General features: G+C 44.0%; 2 protein-coding genes across 3 annotated transcripts in view; one reads left to right on the top strand and one right to left on the bottom strand.

Moving 5' to 3' along the window:
* LOC134220627 (estradiol 17-beta-dehydrogenase 11-like) lies at positions 1-14474 on the top strand. Its single transcript, XM_062699728.1, has 5 exons — positions 1-384; positions 479-655; positions 721-977; positions 14138-14266; positions 14335-14474. Exons 1-5 carry the CDS (start codon positions 22-24, stop codon positions 14387-14389), a joined length of 981 nt encoding a protein of 326 aa, XP_062555712.1. The 5' UTR covers positions 1-21; the 3' UTR covers positions 14390-14474.
* LOC134220624 (endoribonuclease CG2145-like) overlaps positions 14468-17969 on the bottom strand; it is a 26109-nt gene continuing 22607 nt past the window's right edge. For both annotated transcript variants that reach the window (XM_062699724.1, XM_062699723.1), the window contains exons 3-4: positions 14923-16307; positions 14468-14855 (exon numbers count right to left, since the gene is read on the bottom strand). In XM_062699724.1, the coding sequence (XP_062555708.1) occupies positions 14622-14855; positions 14923-16307 (1619 nt within the window). In that variant the 3' untranslated portion in view covers positions 14468-14621. The remainder of the gene's footprint in view (positions 14856-14922; positions 16308-17969) is intronic.

The raw sequence follows: 17969 nt of genomic DNA on the forward strand, positions 1-17969 counted from the left end.
CCGAACGCGCCCGCACCCACCATGGGAAGCTTGGAGGAGTTCCAAAAAACGCCCTACAATCCCGCCAGCCCCTTGGAAGCGCGAACACCATTGATCGCATTGGTGCGAGGCGTTCGGGTTTTCGTCAACGTTCTGGTTTTTACGGCAAAGCTGATCCCGTTGGTAATTTACTTGCTCCTACGGAGGTTTGTGTGCCGTAAGCCGAAAGACGTCCGCGGTTGGGTGGCCTTGGTGACGGGAGGAGCCAACGGACTGGGACGGCAGATCGCGATCGAACTGGCCAAGGAGGGCTGCCATGTGGCGGTGGCCGATCTTGACGAGCACGGTGCGGCCAAAACGGTTCTGGAGTTGCGATACTATGGAGTGAAAGCCGCTGCATATTGCGTACGTATGCTGCTCGTCATATGAAGGCGACCTTGAAGACGTGAGAATGTGCGCGGTGGGTTGAAATAACTTTGGATTGATTTGTATGCCGCAGGTGGATGTGGCAAGCGCCACTGAGGTTCGTGATTTGCAACGAAAGGTGGAGGCCGATATTGGATCGGTTGATATACTCGTGAATAATGCTGGATTGGTGCCGTTCCTGGTGTCGGATGAGTACGTACCGGAAAATTTGCAACGAATGGTTAATGTAAATATTTTGGCGAGTTTCTATGTAAGTTGGAGTGTAATTTTGAGTTGATAGTTTTCCAATAAGATTCATGGTATCTCGCTTTTTAGACCGTGAATACATTCTTGCCAGGTATGTACGTCAGACGGAGGGGGCACATCGTGACAATCTCTTCGGCAGCTGCTTACGTGAGCCTTGGGCTGATGCGAAATTACACCACTACCAAATATGCAATGAGGGGATTCATGGAGGAGCTGCGGGACGAAATTCATTTGGCTGGCCAGTCTAAGTGGATCAAAACGACAGTAATTTATCCCTTTCAGTTGAACACGCGAAAGGAACTAGTGGATGCGGTATTGAAATTACCGTAAGTAGATCAATAATAATGAAACCACCCATCCTTGAAATGTAGGACAATACTATTTCCAATACACTGCATCTTTGTTTACAAACGTATATACGCCCATATAGTTTTGCGTGGCCAATACAAAAATCATTAGAAAAGTTAAAACATACATACAAAACATGCAGATTAAATAAGGTTGTCAATCCAAAAAATAACTTACCACTAAAAGGTCATTTGTCTAGAGGATCTACATTCTATAGGGGACCGGTTTTGGCCATGTTCCTAATTTGGCCAATTTTGCGAATAACACCAACAATAAAGCAATTCGCAAGGGTTTCATTAGTTCCAACAATAGATATATGTCTAACGTTTCAACGCTGCTTCAAACTGATCGATTATTTTGAAAAAATATGTATTTTTCATGGTTGGCCAAATTAGGCACTAAGACGCCAAAACCGGTGCACACTGGGGCAGCCCTGGTTCAAACATGGAATAAACCTCTCAGTCATTGAAATGATGAAATTGACCATGGGTGTCTTCAGCGAAGTTTCAATATACATCAGTGCCGACATTTTGGTCAATATTCACCATTTTTAGCAATAATCACATAAAAGTCCCATACGCCAAATTGGCCAAACAGCGTTTTTAGGTTGTGATTCCTTCAGAGAAGTTGTTTATCATTTGATTTCGATGAACCTCGCTAAAAATTTCAAATTTCCAGAGCCTACTGTTATGATTTATTTGCTTATTTTGAAAAGAAAGACCAAAAAATGAAATTTGATCAGTAATTGTACTTTTTTTAACACTTTTACTATTGGATATTATTCAAAATCATAGATATTGGTAAAATACACGATTCGTGGCGGTGATCCAGTAAGAAAAAATGATTTTTGGCGATTAATCGTGGAAAAAAGGCAAATTTATGGTATTTTTCACATATGCCGATTATGCGATGGGGCAGAGACGGGCAGCTGTTTTAATCGGCAATGGACAGAAAAAAGGCTCCCCCAAACACACGCGACGCGACAGTCGCGACGCGATTCTACCGCTTGGCGACAGCGATTCTGTCGCCGTTGGTATGGAAGCGTAAATAGAACATTGCCTGCAGCGACCCAACGATAGAATCGCGACAACTAGTTGTCGCCGTCGCGGCGATGAAATCGCGTAGGTCTGCGGGAGCCTAAATGCATGCCCTTTCATACAAGCACTTTCCCAAAGACATGATATTCGATGATTTTTTGACGTAAACTTCGTCTAAGGGGAAGCCTCAGATACAGGGTGCAAAATGAAAATTTCCAAATTGGGGACCGTCACGAAATCATGTAAGATTTCAAACGGTAATAGCGTCTTTATCTTTCAATGGATTTTCGACATTTGCTTATCAATCGATTCGGAAACTTTCCAGCAATTTGCTAATTTTATTGATACTATTGATTATCAACGTTAAACTATTGAAAATGTTATTTCTTTCCAAACCGGGTGAAAAATTCAATCCCGTTCATAAATCCCCAACAGGGACATCAGATTGCAGTAAGGTACGGGCCTTTTGATCCACTGCTTCGTTTTCCCTGTGTATAAAAAGGCCCGTGTTTCGCGTGCGTGCGTCATTTTCATTCTGCATGTCACGGAGAACGGACGATTTCGTTCGCACGGGAGGGCTCGTTGATTGAGATTTATGAGTGATGATGCGGATGAAATTTTTCGTCAGGTGGTGGTGGCGGTCATGGCAACAGTAGTACATCTTTTCATCCGTTTTCCCAACAGCATCGTTGAATCTGGCAATCAACGTCGTGCTGTTGATGAAGCACATAAGTGGAAATGCATCGGTTCTTTTCAGAACCACCATTATGTTTGGGAGGAAGGTTAAGTTGAAATAATTTTTTGACGTTAACTTCGTCTAAGGGGAAGACTCAGATACAGGGTGTAAAACGGAAATTTCCAAATTCGAGACCGTCGCGAAATTAGGGTAGATTTCAAATACTAATCGCGTCTTTATCTTTCGATGGAATTTTAATCACTTACTCTGCAGAAATCGAATGAAGGATTGAATCTTATGAATTTTTGCGTTACTGCTGCCGATTTATTGCAACAATCTCATGAATTTACTCTCAGTCAAACCTAATTCCTCCAATGAAAAATTTAATGCCCTGAAAAGGACAGATTTCAGATCATGCGGATTTCTAATCACCAACACAACAGCAACCATTCGATAGTCAGAATATCACAAGAGTATTTCATTCAAATGCAGATGCTGGCTCTATGGTTCTACCGCTACACTGCAACAGATTGCCATCGTTGGATTCTCTGTCGCAACGATCCTGTTACGAGCGCTACCTACGCCATCGGTGGGAACGAAGAGCGTGCGTCAGAAGAAGAAGCTTTAAAAATGTATTTGCATGGATGGAAATTAAACCTGAAGCAAGTAGCAGACTATCCAGGGTTGTAAATATTCGGCAGCACTGGATGAAGGTGATGTTTTTTTATATCATGTTTTTATTTTCTTCCTGCTTTGAAATCAACCTCACATTCCCGGAGAGGCAGAAAAGTAAACAACAGAACTCACATCACCCACCGCGCCACGAAGATGAAATTTACCACAGCAAAATGTACACATTCACCCAGCAAATTGAAAAAAATTCACCACGCGTTTAAATGGGCCACTCACAGTCATACGGTAAGGAGCGAACTGAGCAGCATGTCAGAGTGACTTGTGAGTGGCTGAATGCGAAATTGAAAGGTCGGTGTTGGAAATGATTTTTCGGCTGCACCCAGTCGCACTCACCACGGCGGCGATGAAGGCGACTGCAGATTATACTGAGATCCATGTTTTTCACTGCATTGACTGTGAAATATTTCTACCCTGAGACTATCTACTAAAATACTAATCTTGAGGGGAAATTTCACTGGTATTGATGCTATCCATGCGAATAAATTTTTGTAGTGTCCCTGACGCACGGTCGTGATTCCGCCACCGACGGAAACTATCAGCCAGTGGTGCGAATTCTCAGTCTCAGTGACTGAAATTTGTTGGATATTGATACCATTTCCTCTTCACACTTACTTCCTAGCATGAAAATGATTAGCAGCAACAATCAAAGATGAAGTAAACAAAAGACCTCTCTTTGCATTGCACACGCAGCCCGCAGTGACAGTCCATTCAGTTCACTCGCTGCTGCGTGAATGCGACGGCCCTATATAAATGCATGGGTGAATACTATCACTTGAAAGACAATGACAGGAAATTTGTGCCGAATGATCATCAGCTTCAGCCCGCTGTTGGCAAACCGAGTTTGCTAAGCTACTCCTGCTTTGCCTTGCTGACTGAAAGGCACCGTCATAGGCAAAGAGGAGCAGAGAAAAATACAAAACAAAAGAATCACACTCAGCAGGCATTGTTGATAAATTGCACCACTGCTATCAGCCATCACCAAGCGATTAATATGAACTTTGATCAAAATTCGTCTCGCCTCAAATTATGGCTTAAGAGCTGCTTTCACTGATGACACTTCAGACGCAACTGTTGCAGAAATAAACACCACCATAGCCGCCATCGTAGACACGCAAGAAAATTCCATCTGAGTGCTGTTGATGCTGACGACGACGACCGCGCGACCCACACCATCGCCGGGAATAAAATTTCCAGTAGGAGCTCCGCCGATGCCGAAGGTGGTACCATGGTCTGGTCTCCGCGACATCTCGAACGAAATGGCTCGCGCGCGCGGAAGAGCTGCTTTCTTGTAATCAATAAAGATGAACCTGTAGCCACGCCCCTTTGGTGAGTTTTTGATGGTTTTTGACAATATTAGCAGTCATACCGGACAACAAAGAGGAGGGACTAATGAGCCATCTATATTGGTTATAAGAAAACTGCTCTCCACCGCGCGCGTGGCGCAATCAGCCTCAGCGTCTTTATCTTTCGATGGATTTTCGAGATTTGCTTATCAATAGATTCGAAAACTCTCCAGCAATTTGTCAATTCTATTGATTATCAACGTTAAACTATTGAAAATGTTATTTATTTCCAAACCAGGTGAAAAATTCAATTCCGTTCATAAATCCCCAACACGGACATCAGATTGCAGTAAGGTACGGGCTTTTTGATCCACTGCTTCGTTTTCCCTGAGTATAAAAAGCCCCATGTTTCGCGTGCGCGCGTAATTTTCATTCTGGATGTCACGGAGAACGGACCAGCGCGGTTCCAGCGATAACGCCTGTGGTTTGGTCTGTTGTTGTGGTAAAAACTCATGGACGATTCAAATCAGACCAACTCAGCACCTAAAAACTCATGGATGAGTTGAATCATCGTATGTTTTCTGTATGTATGTAGAATCACGAGCGCGCGTCAAACGGAGAAGCTGCAAAAATGTTTTCGCATGGATGACTATCTACTAAAATTGTAAGTCTTTCTCTGAATCGGGATCACGTGATTTTACTACCGACGGAAAACAATCTGCCATCACCAAGCAATTGAGTTTTACTTTGATCAAAATTCATCTCGCCTCAAGTTGTGACTTAACAGCTACTTTCATTGATGGTAGCCAATCGTTAGTAGGGGAAATTACGGCTTTGGCAGGTTTTGTTCTTTTATTGTCAGGGGGTTTTCTGTAACTAATTATGCTCAAATTTGGCCTAAACATTCTTTGCATATCAAAGAATATTGTGGCCAAATTTCATAAAATTTGGTCAACAAAAACCTCCCTGACAATAATAGAACAAAACCTGCCAAAGCTGTCATTCCCCCTTCTTCATACAAGAAAATTTAATCTGAGCGCTGCTAATGTTAATGACGACGACCGCGCGACCCACACCATCGCCGGGAATAAAATTTCCGGTAGGAGCTCCGCCGATGCCGAAGGTGGTACCACGGTCTGCTCTCCGCGACATAGCTCGCGCGCGCAGAAGAGCTGCATTCTTGTAATCAATAAAGTTGAACCTATAGCCACGCCCCTTTGGTGAGTGTTTGACGGTTACACAATATTTGCAGCCATACCGGGCAACAAAGAGGCGGGACTAATGAGCCATCTTTATTAATTATAAGAAAACTGCTGTCCCGCGCGCGCGTGGCATTTCATTAGAAATGTCGTGTGCGACGGGTCCCAGCATCGTCGGAGTTGCTGAACGAATCAATCGGTTCTTCTCAGGGCCACCATCCTATGCAAAGGAAGAGGTGAGGCGAATATTGTTCAAAGAGCAAATTAACCACTTGGCGACGCCATAATGTTGCCGTCCGTAGCAGAGTCACGAGTGCGCCCCGGGGGAGATGCTACAAATATGAATTCGTATGGATGGCATCAGTGGCAGCCAGGTGAAATTTTCTCAAGATCTTATTTGGTTTTGTTGCAGCTTGTGATTGGGAAGGCGGATTATTAACAATCAATCGAAAGATGGAGATGGAGACAGTTCAATCGAAATGATGCCGTCAGTAGCGAAATCGCGAGTGCGCTTTGACGCGTGATATTTGCAAAAACATGTGGGCGTCTTCAGTGGTTTGACGGTAGTTATCCTCATTTCTGAAGTGTTAATGGTTAAATACAGTAAAAAGTGCAATTAAACCTGATAAATTGAAATCTAGAAATACCCGAGTTTAGTTAAGCTCGTTTAGAATATTTTTTCGAAAAATTTCGAAAAGAACAATGAATTGAATTTAAACAAACAAAACTAAACTACTCATATTATACAAAACTCGAGAATTCAATAAATTTGTTTTAATTACATAAATATATTAGTTCCTTTTAGAAACTAATTTTCATAAGAAATCCAGAGTAATCTTGTCATACTCATGGATAATGGCACTAGATTCTTCATTCCACCAAACTGTTTCACGTAGTTTACGTCGGGCGGTCGTGTCTTGTGCACAACCCTTATGATTTTTTCTTACTGGATCACCGCCACGAATCGTGTATTTTACCAATATCTATGATTTTGAATAATATGAAATAGTAAAAGTGTTTAAAAAGTACAATTACTGATCAAATTTTATTTTTCGGTCTTTCTTTTCAAAATAAGCAATTAAATCATCACAGTAGGCTCTGGAAATCTGAAAATTTTAGTTCATCGAAATTAAGTGATAAGCAACTTCTCTGAAGAAATCACACTTTAAAAACGCTGTTTGGCCAATTTGGCGTTTGGGACTTTTATGCGTTTATCGCTAAAAATGATGAATATTGACCAAAATGTCGGCACTGATGTATATTGAAACTTCGCTGAAGATACCTATGATCAATTTCATCATTTAAATGACTGAGAGTTTTATTCCATGTGTGAACCAGGGCTGCCCCAGTGTGCGGTACACTTCCCCTACTAAAAATACGCTATAACCAAGGATGTTAACGATCATTCAGTTATTTGCGTTCGATCATTTAGTAGTTTGTCAATAACACATTCCAGAAGCTGAATTTCGAAAGGAATTGTATGGTGGGCTTCTAGTATGAACTCTGCCTAATGGTTCGTTGTTTGAATTCCACTAGTAACGGGGTTATAGCTATGGTTTCAGTAACTTAGACTAAATGATAACAAAATTCCAATCATTTAGTTTAAGTTACTGCAACTAGCGCTCTAACTCCGTTATTAGTAGAATTCTAATAACGAACCATTAGGCAAAGTTGTAGAAAAACCTTCGCACTAGAATTCCACCATACAACATATTTTGACATTCAGCTTCTGGAATGTGTTATTGATAAACTACCAAATGATCGAACGCAAATTACTGAATGATCGTTAACATCCTTGGCTATAACAAAACTACCCTAGTTCTCGTTAAAACAGGGGGTGATCGAGTCTTCCCGGGGATCAAGTCTCCCCACCTTCCCCTACTTATTCAGATTTTTGTAGGTTCTATACACCGTGCGGAAGGGGTTGATAAATGCCAAATCTTCCTTCGGCTTCAAGTTTTTCCCGCAGCCTACAATTAACCAACCTCTCGAAAACTTTGACTACGAGGTCAGCGAGATGGGTCGGTAGTAGGCAAGAAGAAGAAGAAGAAGAAGAAGAAGAAGAACAGGAGGATCGGAATGAAAGTTACTTACCGATGGAGGGGTTGAAAATATTCCCGAGAGCATTGGCCACCTCCGGTGGGTCAGAAATAGTTAGGTCATCCGTATCAATGTGAAAGGGGAAGGATCTGACTTCTCCTCATAGTTGGGGAGCCTGCTGAGCGCTCGAAGAGCCTTTCTTCTGACTTTTACGGCTCGACGCGTCTCATCCAACCACCAACGGAGAACTTTTCTTCCAGATCAAGTACTGGTTTAAGGAATCTTGCAAAATAAAGATTTTAAGTAAATGCTGATTCCGGCCGCTTTGGAACAACCATGCCGTTTCAATCCTCTCTCTGCAACACTCTCATGCTCGGCGGGTGGTGAACACAATGGGGGTGGGGTCTCCAGCAGCCTTGCGAGCAAAGGCATAGGATTGCCGATCCGGAAATGGCGAGTTAGATTCTTAGTCCGGTCTAGGACTAGGATGTTTTCGGGTTGAAAACTTTCTCAACTCCCTGGGCAAAAGATGTTCCGGATAACGACAAACTTGATTTTGTAACAAAAAAATCTTTTATCGAAACTTATTGATAGAGTTTTTTTTTTTATTTCAAAACATTGTCTTGTACATAATAAGCATGGCGATCAATTAATGAAAAGCTACTGAATCCTGCCGCGCACAACCCGCTTAGTGCATGAAGGGCTGTGGGTAATAGATCAAAGGGACAAAACGTCGAACTAACAAGTGTTAAAAGCTTTAAGAGGTGAGCCAGCTCAGGGCTGCAAGCCTCTTTAATAAAGAAAAAAAAAAAAAATTTCAGTGCAATCTACCTGATCGAAACAAAATGTTGAATAATATCAAAGATTTTAAAGTACAAGACGGTCCACTCTTTATTATCCCATACAATCCGCTGGCAAACAAATTTTCTGTAGTGCAGCGCCAACTGATGATCAGAAGTCCAACTATTTTAGTAAAAACGATCAAAGTAACCTTGAATTTTCACTGTCCTATTTTGAAGAACAACAACAAACATGTTGATTGTTGACAGAACTCGACATAATATTTCAGAGAGGTTCTGACTCATCGAAGTATTTCGGTAATGAGCTAATAAATAGAGCAACTGGAACAGATGCCAGGACCGCAAGCGCAATTTGATTGCTTTGGACCCCTTGCAACGATTTCGCCAAGTGCTGCCCGAGGAGGATTCCCGGACAAAGATAGGCTCTGAAGACCCCGGAAGGACTAATAGAGAAGCGTCCTTAGAACTAAAGGTCACATGCTTTTCTATTTGTTGAAAAGTACGAATACATTAATATTTAATAAATACATAATCTTTTCCTGTGTTTGTACTTAGGTTTATACTTACAGTACTATATTGTAATGATTTTTGATTTGTTTGGTCCGTTGTGTGTTCACCAGAAGCAAGTGAGAGCTGACCTTTGGGTAGTTCCTCCATGAGCTGGTCAAATCTTCACAGCATATACCGTATGAATTTATGTTCATAAACTTGGTTAGGTAGTACATCAATTCGGTGAAGGTCTGCTGGATGATAATGAAGGCATCTTTTTTGTTAGAAAAAGGGGCCAGAGTATACGCGATAGCTCAGCGTTTTTGAAAAAGAAAATGTTAAAACTAAGAAAAACAACGATCACGAACAAACAAAGTAAATATAAAAAATTTAGGTTTGGGGGCCTCATACACGCTCCGACATGATGTTGTACAACTTTTTACTCCGCCCCCAGGAAATTCGGTTCGGTCGGAGTACAGTCATACCGTCTAGTCTGTGGGCAAGTTTTACGACTGTTGAACAGTAAAACTTGCCCGCAGACGGTCCAACTTTACTCGAATCGTACCAAATTTGCTGGGGCGGAGTCTAAGTTGTACAACATGTAGACTGCCTGTAATCACATAACTGTCCCATATGAATAGGAGACCCAGCAAAGATGTGACAACTATCCAGCTACGGCAGTACAGCCATTTAAGGTTTTCGGGAATAAGGTAGCCACCAGAAGCACTAATTTTCACATGTTTTGAATTGTTATATGGGCTGTGCGTAAAAACGAGCAAAATAAAAAACGGCAACAAAATTCCGGAGGGTAGGGTAGCTCTTTCCAATAAATCGAAAAGATAATCCTTCTACGCTTCTCGGAACCTCCTTTCCAGAGGCCCGGAAACTTTCTTTCAAGAGGCCCGGAAACTTTCTTTCAAGAGGCTCGGAAGCCTCCTTTCAAGAGGCTCGGAAGCCTCCTTTCAAGAGGCTCGGAAGCCTCCTTTCAAGAGGCTCGGAAGCCTCCTTTCAAGAGGCTTGGAAGCCTCCTTTCAAGACGCTCGGAAGCCTCCTTTCAAGAGGCTCGGAAGCCTCCTTTCAAGAGGCTCGGAAGCCTCCTTTCAAGAGGCTCGGGCCTCCTTTCAAGAGGCTCGGAAGCCTCCTTTCAAGAGGCTCGAGCCTCCTTTCAAGAGGCTCAGGCCTCCTTTCAAGAGGCTCAGGCCTCCTTTCAAGAGGCTCAAGCCTCCTTTCAAGAGGCCCGGAAGCCTCCTTTCAAGAGCTCAGCCTCCTTTCAAGAGGCTCAAGCCTCCTTTCAAGAGGCTCCGGAAGCCTCCTTTCAAGAGGCTCAGGAAGCCTCCTTTCAAGAAGGCTCAGAGCCTCCTTTCAAGAGGCTCAAGCCTCCTTTCAAGAGGCTCAGGAAGCCTCCTTTCAAGAGGCTCAGCCTCCTTTCAAGAGGCTCAGAGCCTCCTTTCCAAGAGAGGCTCAGGAAGCCTCCTTTCAAGAGGCTCAGAGCCTCCTTTCAAGAGGCTCAAGCCTCCTTTCAAGAGCTCAGAGCCTCCTTTCAAGAGGCTCAGAAGCCTCCTTTCAAGAGAGCTCAGAGCCTCCTTTCAAGAGGCCTGGAAGCCTCCTTTCAAGAGGCTCAGAAGCCTCCTTTCAAGAGGCTCAGAAGCCTCCTTTCAAGAGGCTCAGCCTCCTTTCAAGAGGCCTGGAAGCCTCCTTTCAAGAGGCCTGGAAGCCTCCTTTCAAGAGGCTCAGAAGCCTCCTTTCAAGAGGCTCGGAAGCCTCCTTTCAAGAGGCTCAGGCCTCCTTTCAAGAGGCTCGGGAACATCCTTTCAAGAGGCTCGGGAACATCCTTTCAAGAGGCTCGGAAGCCTCCTTTCAAGAGGCTCCGAGGAAGCCTCCTTTCAAGAGGCTCCGAGGAAGCCTCCTTTCAAGAGGCTCCGAGGAAGCCTCCTTTCAAGAGGCTCCGAGGAAGCCTCCTTTCAAGAGGCTCCGAGGAAGCCTCCTTTCAAGAGGCTCCGAGGAAGCCTCCTTTCAAGAGGCTCGGAAGCCTCCTTTCAAGAGGCTCGGAAGCCTCCTTTCAAGAGGCTCGGAAGCCTCCTTTCAAGAGGCTGGAAGCCTCCTTTCAAGAGGCTCAGAAGCCTCCTTTCAAGAGGCTCAGAAGCCTCCTTTCAAGAGGCTCAGGCCTCCTTTCAAGAGGCTCAGGAAGCCTCCTTTCAAGAGGCTCGGAAGCCTCCTTTCAAGAGGCTCAGAGCCTCCTTTCAAGAGGCCCGGAAGCCTCCTTTCAAGAGCTCAGAAGCCTCCTTTCAAGAGGCCTCAGGCCTCCTTTCAAGAGGCTCAGAAGCCTCCTTTCAAGAGGCTCAGAAGCCTCCTTTCAAGAGGCCTGGAAGCCTCCTTTCAAGAGGCCCGGAAGCCTCCTTTCAAGAGGCTCAAGCCTCCTTTCAAGAGGGCTCAGCCTCCTTTCAAGAGGCCTCAGAAGCCTCCTTTCAAGAGGCCTGGAAGCCTCCTTTCAAGAGGCTCAGCCTCCTTCAAGAGGCTCGGAAGCCTCCTTTCAAGAGGCCTGGAAGCCTCCTTCAAGAGGCTCAGGAAGCCTCCTTTCAAGAGGCTCAGAAGCCTCCTTTCAAGAGGCTCGGAAGCCTCCTTTCAAAGGCCCGGAAGCCTCCTTTCAAAGGCTCAAGCCTCCTTTCAAGAGGCTCAGAAGCCTCCTTTCAAGAGGCTCAAGCCTCCTTCAAGAGGCTCAAGCCTCCTTTCAAGAGGCCCAGAAGCCTCCTTTCAAGAGGCTCAGAAGCCTCCTTTCAAGAGGCCTGGAAGCCTCCTTTCAAGAGGCCTGGAAGCCTCCTTCAAGAGGCCTGGAAGCCTCCTTTCAAGAGGCTCAGAAGCCTCCTTTCAAGAGGCCTGGAAGCCTCCTTTCAAGAGAGCTCAGAAGCCTCCTTTCAAGAGGCCTGGAAGCCTCCTTTCAAGAGGCTGGAAGCCTCCTTTCAAGAGGCTCGGAAGCCTCCTTTCAAGAGGCTCGGAAGCCTCCTTTCAAGAGGCTCGGAAGCCTCCTTTCAAGAGGCTCGGAAGCCTCCTTTTAAGAGGCTCGGAAGCCTCCTTTTAAGAGGCTCGTAAACATTCTCGGAAGCCTCAATTCGAAAAGATCGGAAGCCTTCTTTCCAAAGGTATGGGTGGCTCGAAAAGCTCCGTTTAAGAGGCTCGTAAACATTATTTTAAGGGGTCTGGAAGCCTTCTTTCGAGAGTCTCGGAAGCATCCTTTCAAGTGGTTCGAAATTCCACTCTCAGGAGGCTCAGCAGCCTTTTTCAAGAGGCCCGGAAGCATCTCTTCAAGTGGCTTGGAATTCTTATTCCAAGAGGCTTGAAAGCGTCCTATCAAGATGCTCAAAAGCCTCCTTTTAAGAGATTCAAGAGGATCGAAAGCCTCTCTTCAGAGAAGAATTTCCGAAGGAATTTCCTGGAACAAGTTTCTAAAATGGTTCCGAATAAATTTTCAAAGGAATATCTTTTCGCTTAAGAAATTTTTAAAAGAATTTGTAAAGGAATTTTCAAAGTTTTCTTAGAATTGCTTGATGAATGATGTCTTGATGAATCTCCAAAAGAATTTCTGGATTTATCTCCAAAGTAAATTCCAGAGGGTTTGCTGAAAACATCCCTAGAGTAAATTCCGAAAAAAAAATACTTGGAAGAATGTACAATGAAATTCTCGAGCAAAATAATGTCGAAAATACCTTCGGATGTGGCTTCCGTTAGCAATTCGTTTGGAAACTCGTAAGAAAACTCCTGAAATTTTGTCCTAGATATGTGAAAAGTTTTTTTGTTAGAAATTCCGAAGGAATTACTGGAAAAAATTCCGATGGTATCGAAAGGAACACCTGAAATATTTTTTGAATTGGGAGTTTTTCCAAAGAACTTCTAGAGACCTTCTCAACAAATTAGACGATTGCATTTTATTAATGATAAAATGTAATACAAATTTCGTTATATTTAAAATTGCCTTACATTTTTTATTGATTTATCTCTTGAATTATTACCGCCTCCAATTGTAGTTCTTACCACTGAGGCCAAATTATAACTAAACGAATTATGCCAAAAAATGCTGGTGCCCCACCATTACACAGAGCTCTGGCGCAGGCAGTGCCCGCCTTTCGTTCAGACCAAGGGACCTATTTCTATTTGCTGGCTTAGAGGATGCCCTTTAGAACGCCTGCGAACCACGAAATTGCATGCAGAAATTAAACAAGGGCAATGAAGCAAGACTTCAGCGAAGTTAAAGCCATTCAAATCTCAGAACTGCGCAAAGATTGCCTTTAGTTGCTGACGCAACATTACCAACAGCTTTCTTGGCACTTGGTCAATTGGGTAGTAATAACTCCTTTAATGGATATAATCACAATTGATGATACTGACGCTAGGTGCAATTATCTTTTATCATTCTTCTTCTTCTTCTTCGTTGGCATTACATCCCCCACTGGGACATTGCCGCCTCGCAGCTTAGTGTTCATTAAGCACTTCCACAGTTATTAACTGCGTGGTTTCTAAGCCAAGTTACCATTTTCGCATTCGTATATCATGAGGCTAACACGATGATACTTTTATGCCCAGGGAAGTCGAGACAATTTCCAATCCGAAAATTGCCTAGACCGGTACCGGGAATCGAACCCAGCCACCCTCAGCATGGTCTTGCTTTGTAGCCGCGCATCTTACCGCACGGCTAAGGAGGGCCCCTTTTATCATATCAAATCATTAAATATTCGGCAAACATCGACGAAGTGAAACCGACCAATGCAGTTAATGCAGCTACGCGTCTATACTAAGCGCGTGAATTGTATGTAATCATGAATTTTAATAAATAAAAATTTATCTCTTCATTTTAAGCCATAAATCCATATCAACTTAAATTTTGAATAAAAAAATACTGAGAAATTTCTTTTTCTTCTCGTCGTTCAAGCTATTTCTCAAAATTGCCAATCACCGATCCGATGGTGGCTGCCCGATCGATAGTGCATTCTATACGAACCAACAGACGGAAGGCTTTTGCTCCGGATTGGTTTCCAGTTGGATTGTTGTCATTTGCCGAGTAAGATTCATATCAAATTCATTATTATTTGTGCTCTTTTTTAATTGTGATTTTTCTCTCAATTCTAGGGACATGCCTCGGAAAATCAAATATCTATTTCAAGACCAACTACTCAGCGATTGAAAATGGTGGCGTACATTTGCGTGAATGTCTGATTGTCTTATAAGTACAAGGTTTTTGGGAAAAGTTATCATATCCGTGTCAATTATTTTATTTTTTTATTAAATCCGATAAAATACACTCTCAAATAACTTTATTAAAGCTACTGACTATAAGCGATATATAGAGAATATCAATTGCCTTGAGTTGTTGTGAACTTGCTTTCACTGTCACGTTTATATCTCATGGTGGGCCTTTAGAAATTTGGCCAAGCTCCTCCAATGAGATTCTTACCCCGGTAACGGAATGTAAACGTTTTGATGGTGAACTTCTTCCCATTGACAGCCAGCGGGCACTCGGTGTCCGGTCGCAATTGGAAGCACACCGTGTACAACGCAATCTCCAGTTCTGGAGATGTTGCAATGAACAGCGAGTTGGACGGTTTAGTCAGCTTGTCAAACGTCAATCGCACCTTGGCGATTTCTCCCTTCTGAAATTTGTTCACAGACCATCGGTAAATTTTTTAGTTAAACTGATGCAATATGTGTTAAACTTACGCTTCCCAGATCCATCTTCTTGATGTATCCCTGATAGTCGAGCCGACCGGCTTTCTCCTGATCGTACAGATAGAGCCAGTTGTGCAGTCCAATCATCGTCCCGTTGCTGACCTCGTTGAGGAACACGTGCTCGAATCCGGAACTGCCGATCTTACCATTGCCTCGCGAGTACAGTTGGAACCAGATTGTTTTCAACAGGTCGTGATGCGTTTTCGGGTCGGCGGTAACGACTCCCTTCTTCTGTAGGAACAGCATAGCAGTGCGCATCACGTTGGTAGCCAGAAGCGCGTCCACAAAGTCGTTTTCTTCCTTCTTTTCCATGGGAGTAACATGTTCGTTGACCATGGTGTCGACTTCGTAGTTGTTGAAGAGGGCGCGCATCTTTTCGATTGTTGGTACGGCGAATACCTGGCGTTCGTCTATAGAGAGCAGAGGTTCTGCAGCTTCGTCAACGGAGGAAGACGAGAGGGTCTGACGTTGGTAGTTCACGCGAACGTGTTTGTTGAGGTTGGTGTTTTCTTTGGAGAAGAGTTGCTCGGAGATGGTGGCCAACTCATCATCAGTTGCAGTGGATCCTTCAGTGTACCGTGGGGTGGTTTTCGCAGTGGAGCCTCCAACAGGGGCTTGGGTTGGGACGAAACTCACGCCAGGCTTACCTCCTGCCGAAGGGGATGGGGGTTGATTTGGGAGAGGTTTGTTCCAAGCGTTGGCTACGGTGGAGGTCGGTACTGGAGACGGAGTTGGACTGCCGGGTTTGGCAGGGAGAGCCGGAAAAGCTTCGACTGTCTTAGGTGTCGAGAGGGTTGGTTTCGGTGGAGTAGGAGGAGGTTTGGGAATGGAAGCTGCAGTAGTAGGAACCGACGGAAGGGGAGGGAAGGCGTCTTTGCTGGGGGAAGTGGGCGTGCCTGGTTTAGCGGTGCTTGTTGGGACACCTACAGGAGTGACAGCCTTTGCTGTAGTGACTGATGGTCCTACGGACTTGGCCGTGGAGGTTGGGACAGTAACAGCAGATTTGGCTGTAGTCTTGGCCGTTGTTGGTGCTTCTGTGGTGGTCTTGTCTTTTTTGCTACCGCCGAACAATCCTCCGAAAAAGCCACCTCCCGACTTCTTCGTAGTTGGTACAGGAGTTGTCGTTGTGGGTTTTGGAGTCGTCGTTGTGGTGGTTGTAGTCTTAGGCTCCTTCTCCTTTCCGCTTCCTCCAAAGAGACCCCCGAAGAAACCTTTTTTCTTGGTGGTCGTTGGTGCCGGAGTGGTGGTGCTCGTGGTTGTGCTAGTCGTTGGTGCCTGTTCAGGTGGAACCGAATCCGGATCCACTGGGTTATAGGACAGGAGTGCTACATTGGGATCTTCTTCCTTCTTTTTCTTGCTACCGAACCATTGGGCGTCTGAAATGTAGTTGAGGAGATATTAGAAACGGTTATGAACGAATTTATACACCGAAGTGTTGATCGATTGTAACCAATGACTTTCCTAAGTAACAACATACTGCCTCAGGCACTTGGTCTATTCTGATTAAATATTGTTAATTTGTTTATACATATTCTATTGTTAGTTATATCGTCACCACAGAATATTGGCCGTCCATGAACCTTTTAAAATCCATACGGACCAAAAATCTTCCAGCGATCTTTTTGTGATCTATCAGCAAGTCTCAAGGTGAATCCCCGCTGAATCCACAACATTTGGCGCGAATATAATTGCATTACACCCAGTTCTTTTTTTACACGGGTGGGTTTTAGTCGATTAAGACCTTTAGCGTTAATAAAACTATGAGTTAACTCCCTAGAAAAATTCACAAAAAATCCAAGAAAATTCAGGTGGTATTTAAAAAGCTGTTAAAGAACAGGTTAACCGGGAAATTAAAGAATACCAACATTGGGTGGAGTGCCTCTCGATTTGTGGGAGCAGTTTTAACCCGAGCAAAACTAATCATGCAACTATCGTGGTAGCTACTGGACGACAATGGACAGAAACTTTCATGGAATTTACCAATATCATATAAAATTGAAGCAGACTTCAGGAAATTTCACCAAAAAATTCCTCTTCTCAATGAGCTACGCATCGAGCGGTTGGTAATCATTCCTCAAGCAAAGCACATTCAACTGCATATATTTCCGGACGCGTCGGAAAAGGCTCTCGGCGCATGTGTATACGTCAGGACGGAGGATGCATCGGGGCGAACCAAGGTGGCTTTACTACTATCCAAATCTCGCGTTGCTCCACTTAAAACACAAACATTCCCCAGACTTGAGCTTCGTACTTCAACATTGGGCGCGGAAATGTATTCCCATTTTTTTTGGGCCGATTCTGAAACCGTTCTTCGTTGATGTGCAGCAATTCCTTCGATATTGACGACATTGGTCGCGACTCGTGTTGCTAAAATTCAACGGTTGACTGGAAACTGCCACTGGTACCATGTTCCAGGAGAGAAGAACCCTGCTGATCTCATTTCTCGTGGGATCTCACCCGAAGAAGTATTACAAAATCAACTGTGGTGGGAAGTCGACTGGTTGCAAGCAGATGTGGAATATTGGCCGAAACAGAAGGTATTCATGGCAAGCGGCATTGAAGAGGAGAGACGAAGAGTGGTGTTATCACCAATGGAATTTACATAACTGGCTGATTATATAGCACGATATTCTACCTGTACTACAACAATGGTTGAGGTGAAGTGAAGAGAGAAAATCGTCAATTTGAACCGTTGACTGCAGTGGATCTCCTATATGCCGAAACGACAATAATACAACGTGTCCAAAACGGGAGATGTTTCCATCCGAGTTAAAAGCCATAAGCAAGGGTGAAGGTGTATCGTGACGATCTCCTCTGCGTTGGTACTATCCAATCGTTTCGAACGATGGTCTGCTAAGGGTAGGGGGAAGACTTGGGAAATCGGGAGAGTGTGAAGATACGAAGCACCCTATCGTCACATAACATATAGGCATCTTTGCCGTGAATTGTGGTCCTTCGATGATTTCGGAACGCTAGCGAAACTAGCGGTGGAAGTCAAGCTTTACTAAACAACGCACATAAGACAGAGCAACATCGCA

This window comes from Armigeres subalbatus, chromosome 3 (assembly GCF_024139115.2).
Source record: "Armigeres subalbatus isolate Guangzhou_Male chromosome 3, GZ_Asu_2, whole genome shotgun sequence".
Lineage (NCBI taxonomy): Eukaryota > Metazoa > Arthropoda > Insecta > Diptera > Culicidae > Armigeres > Armigeres subalbatus.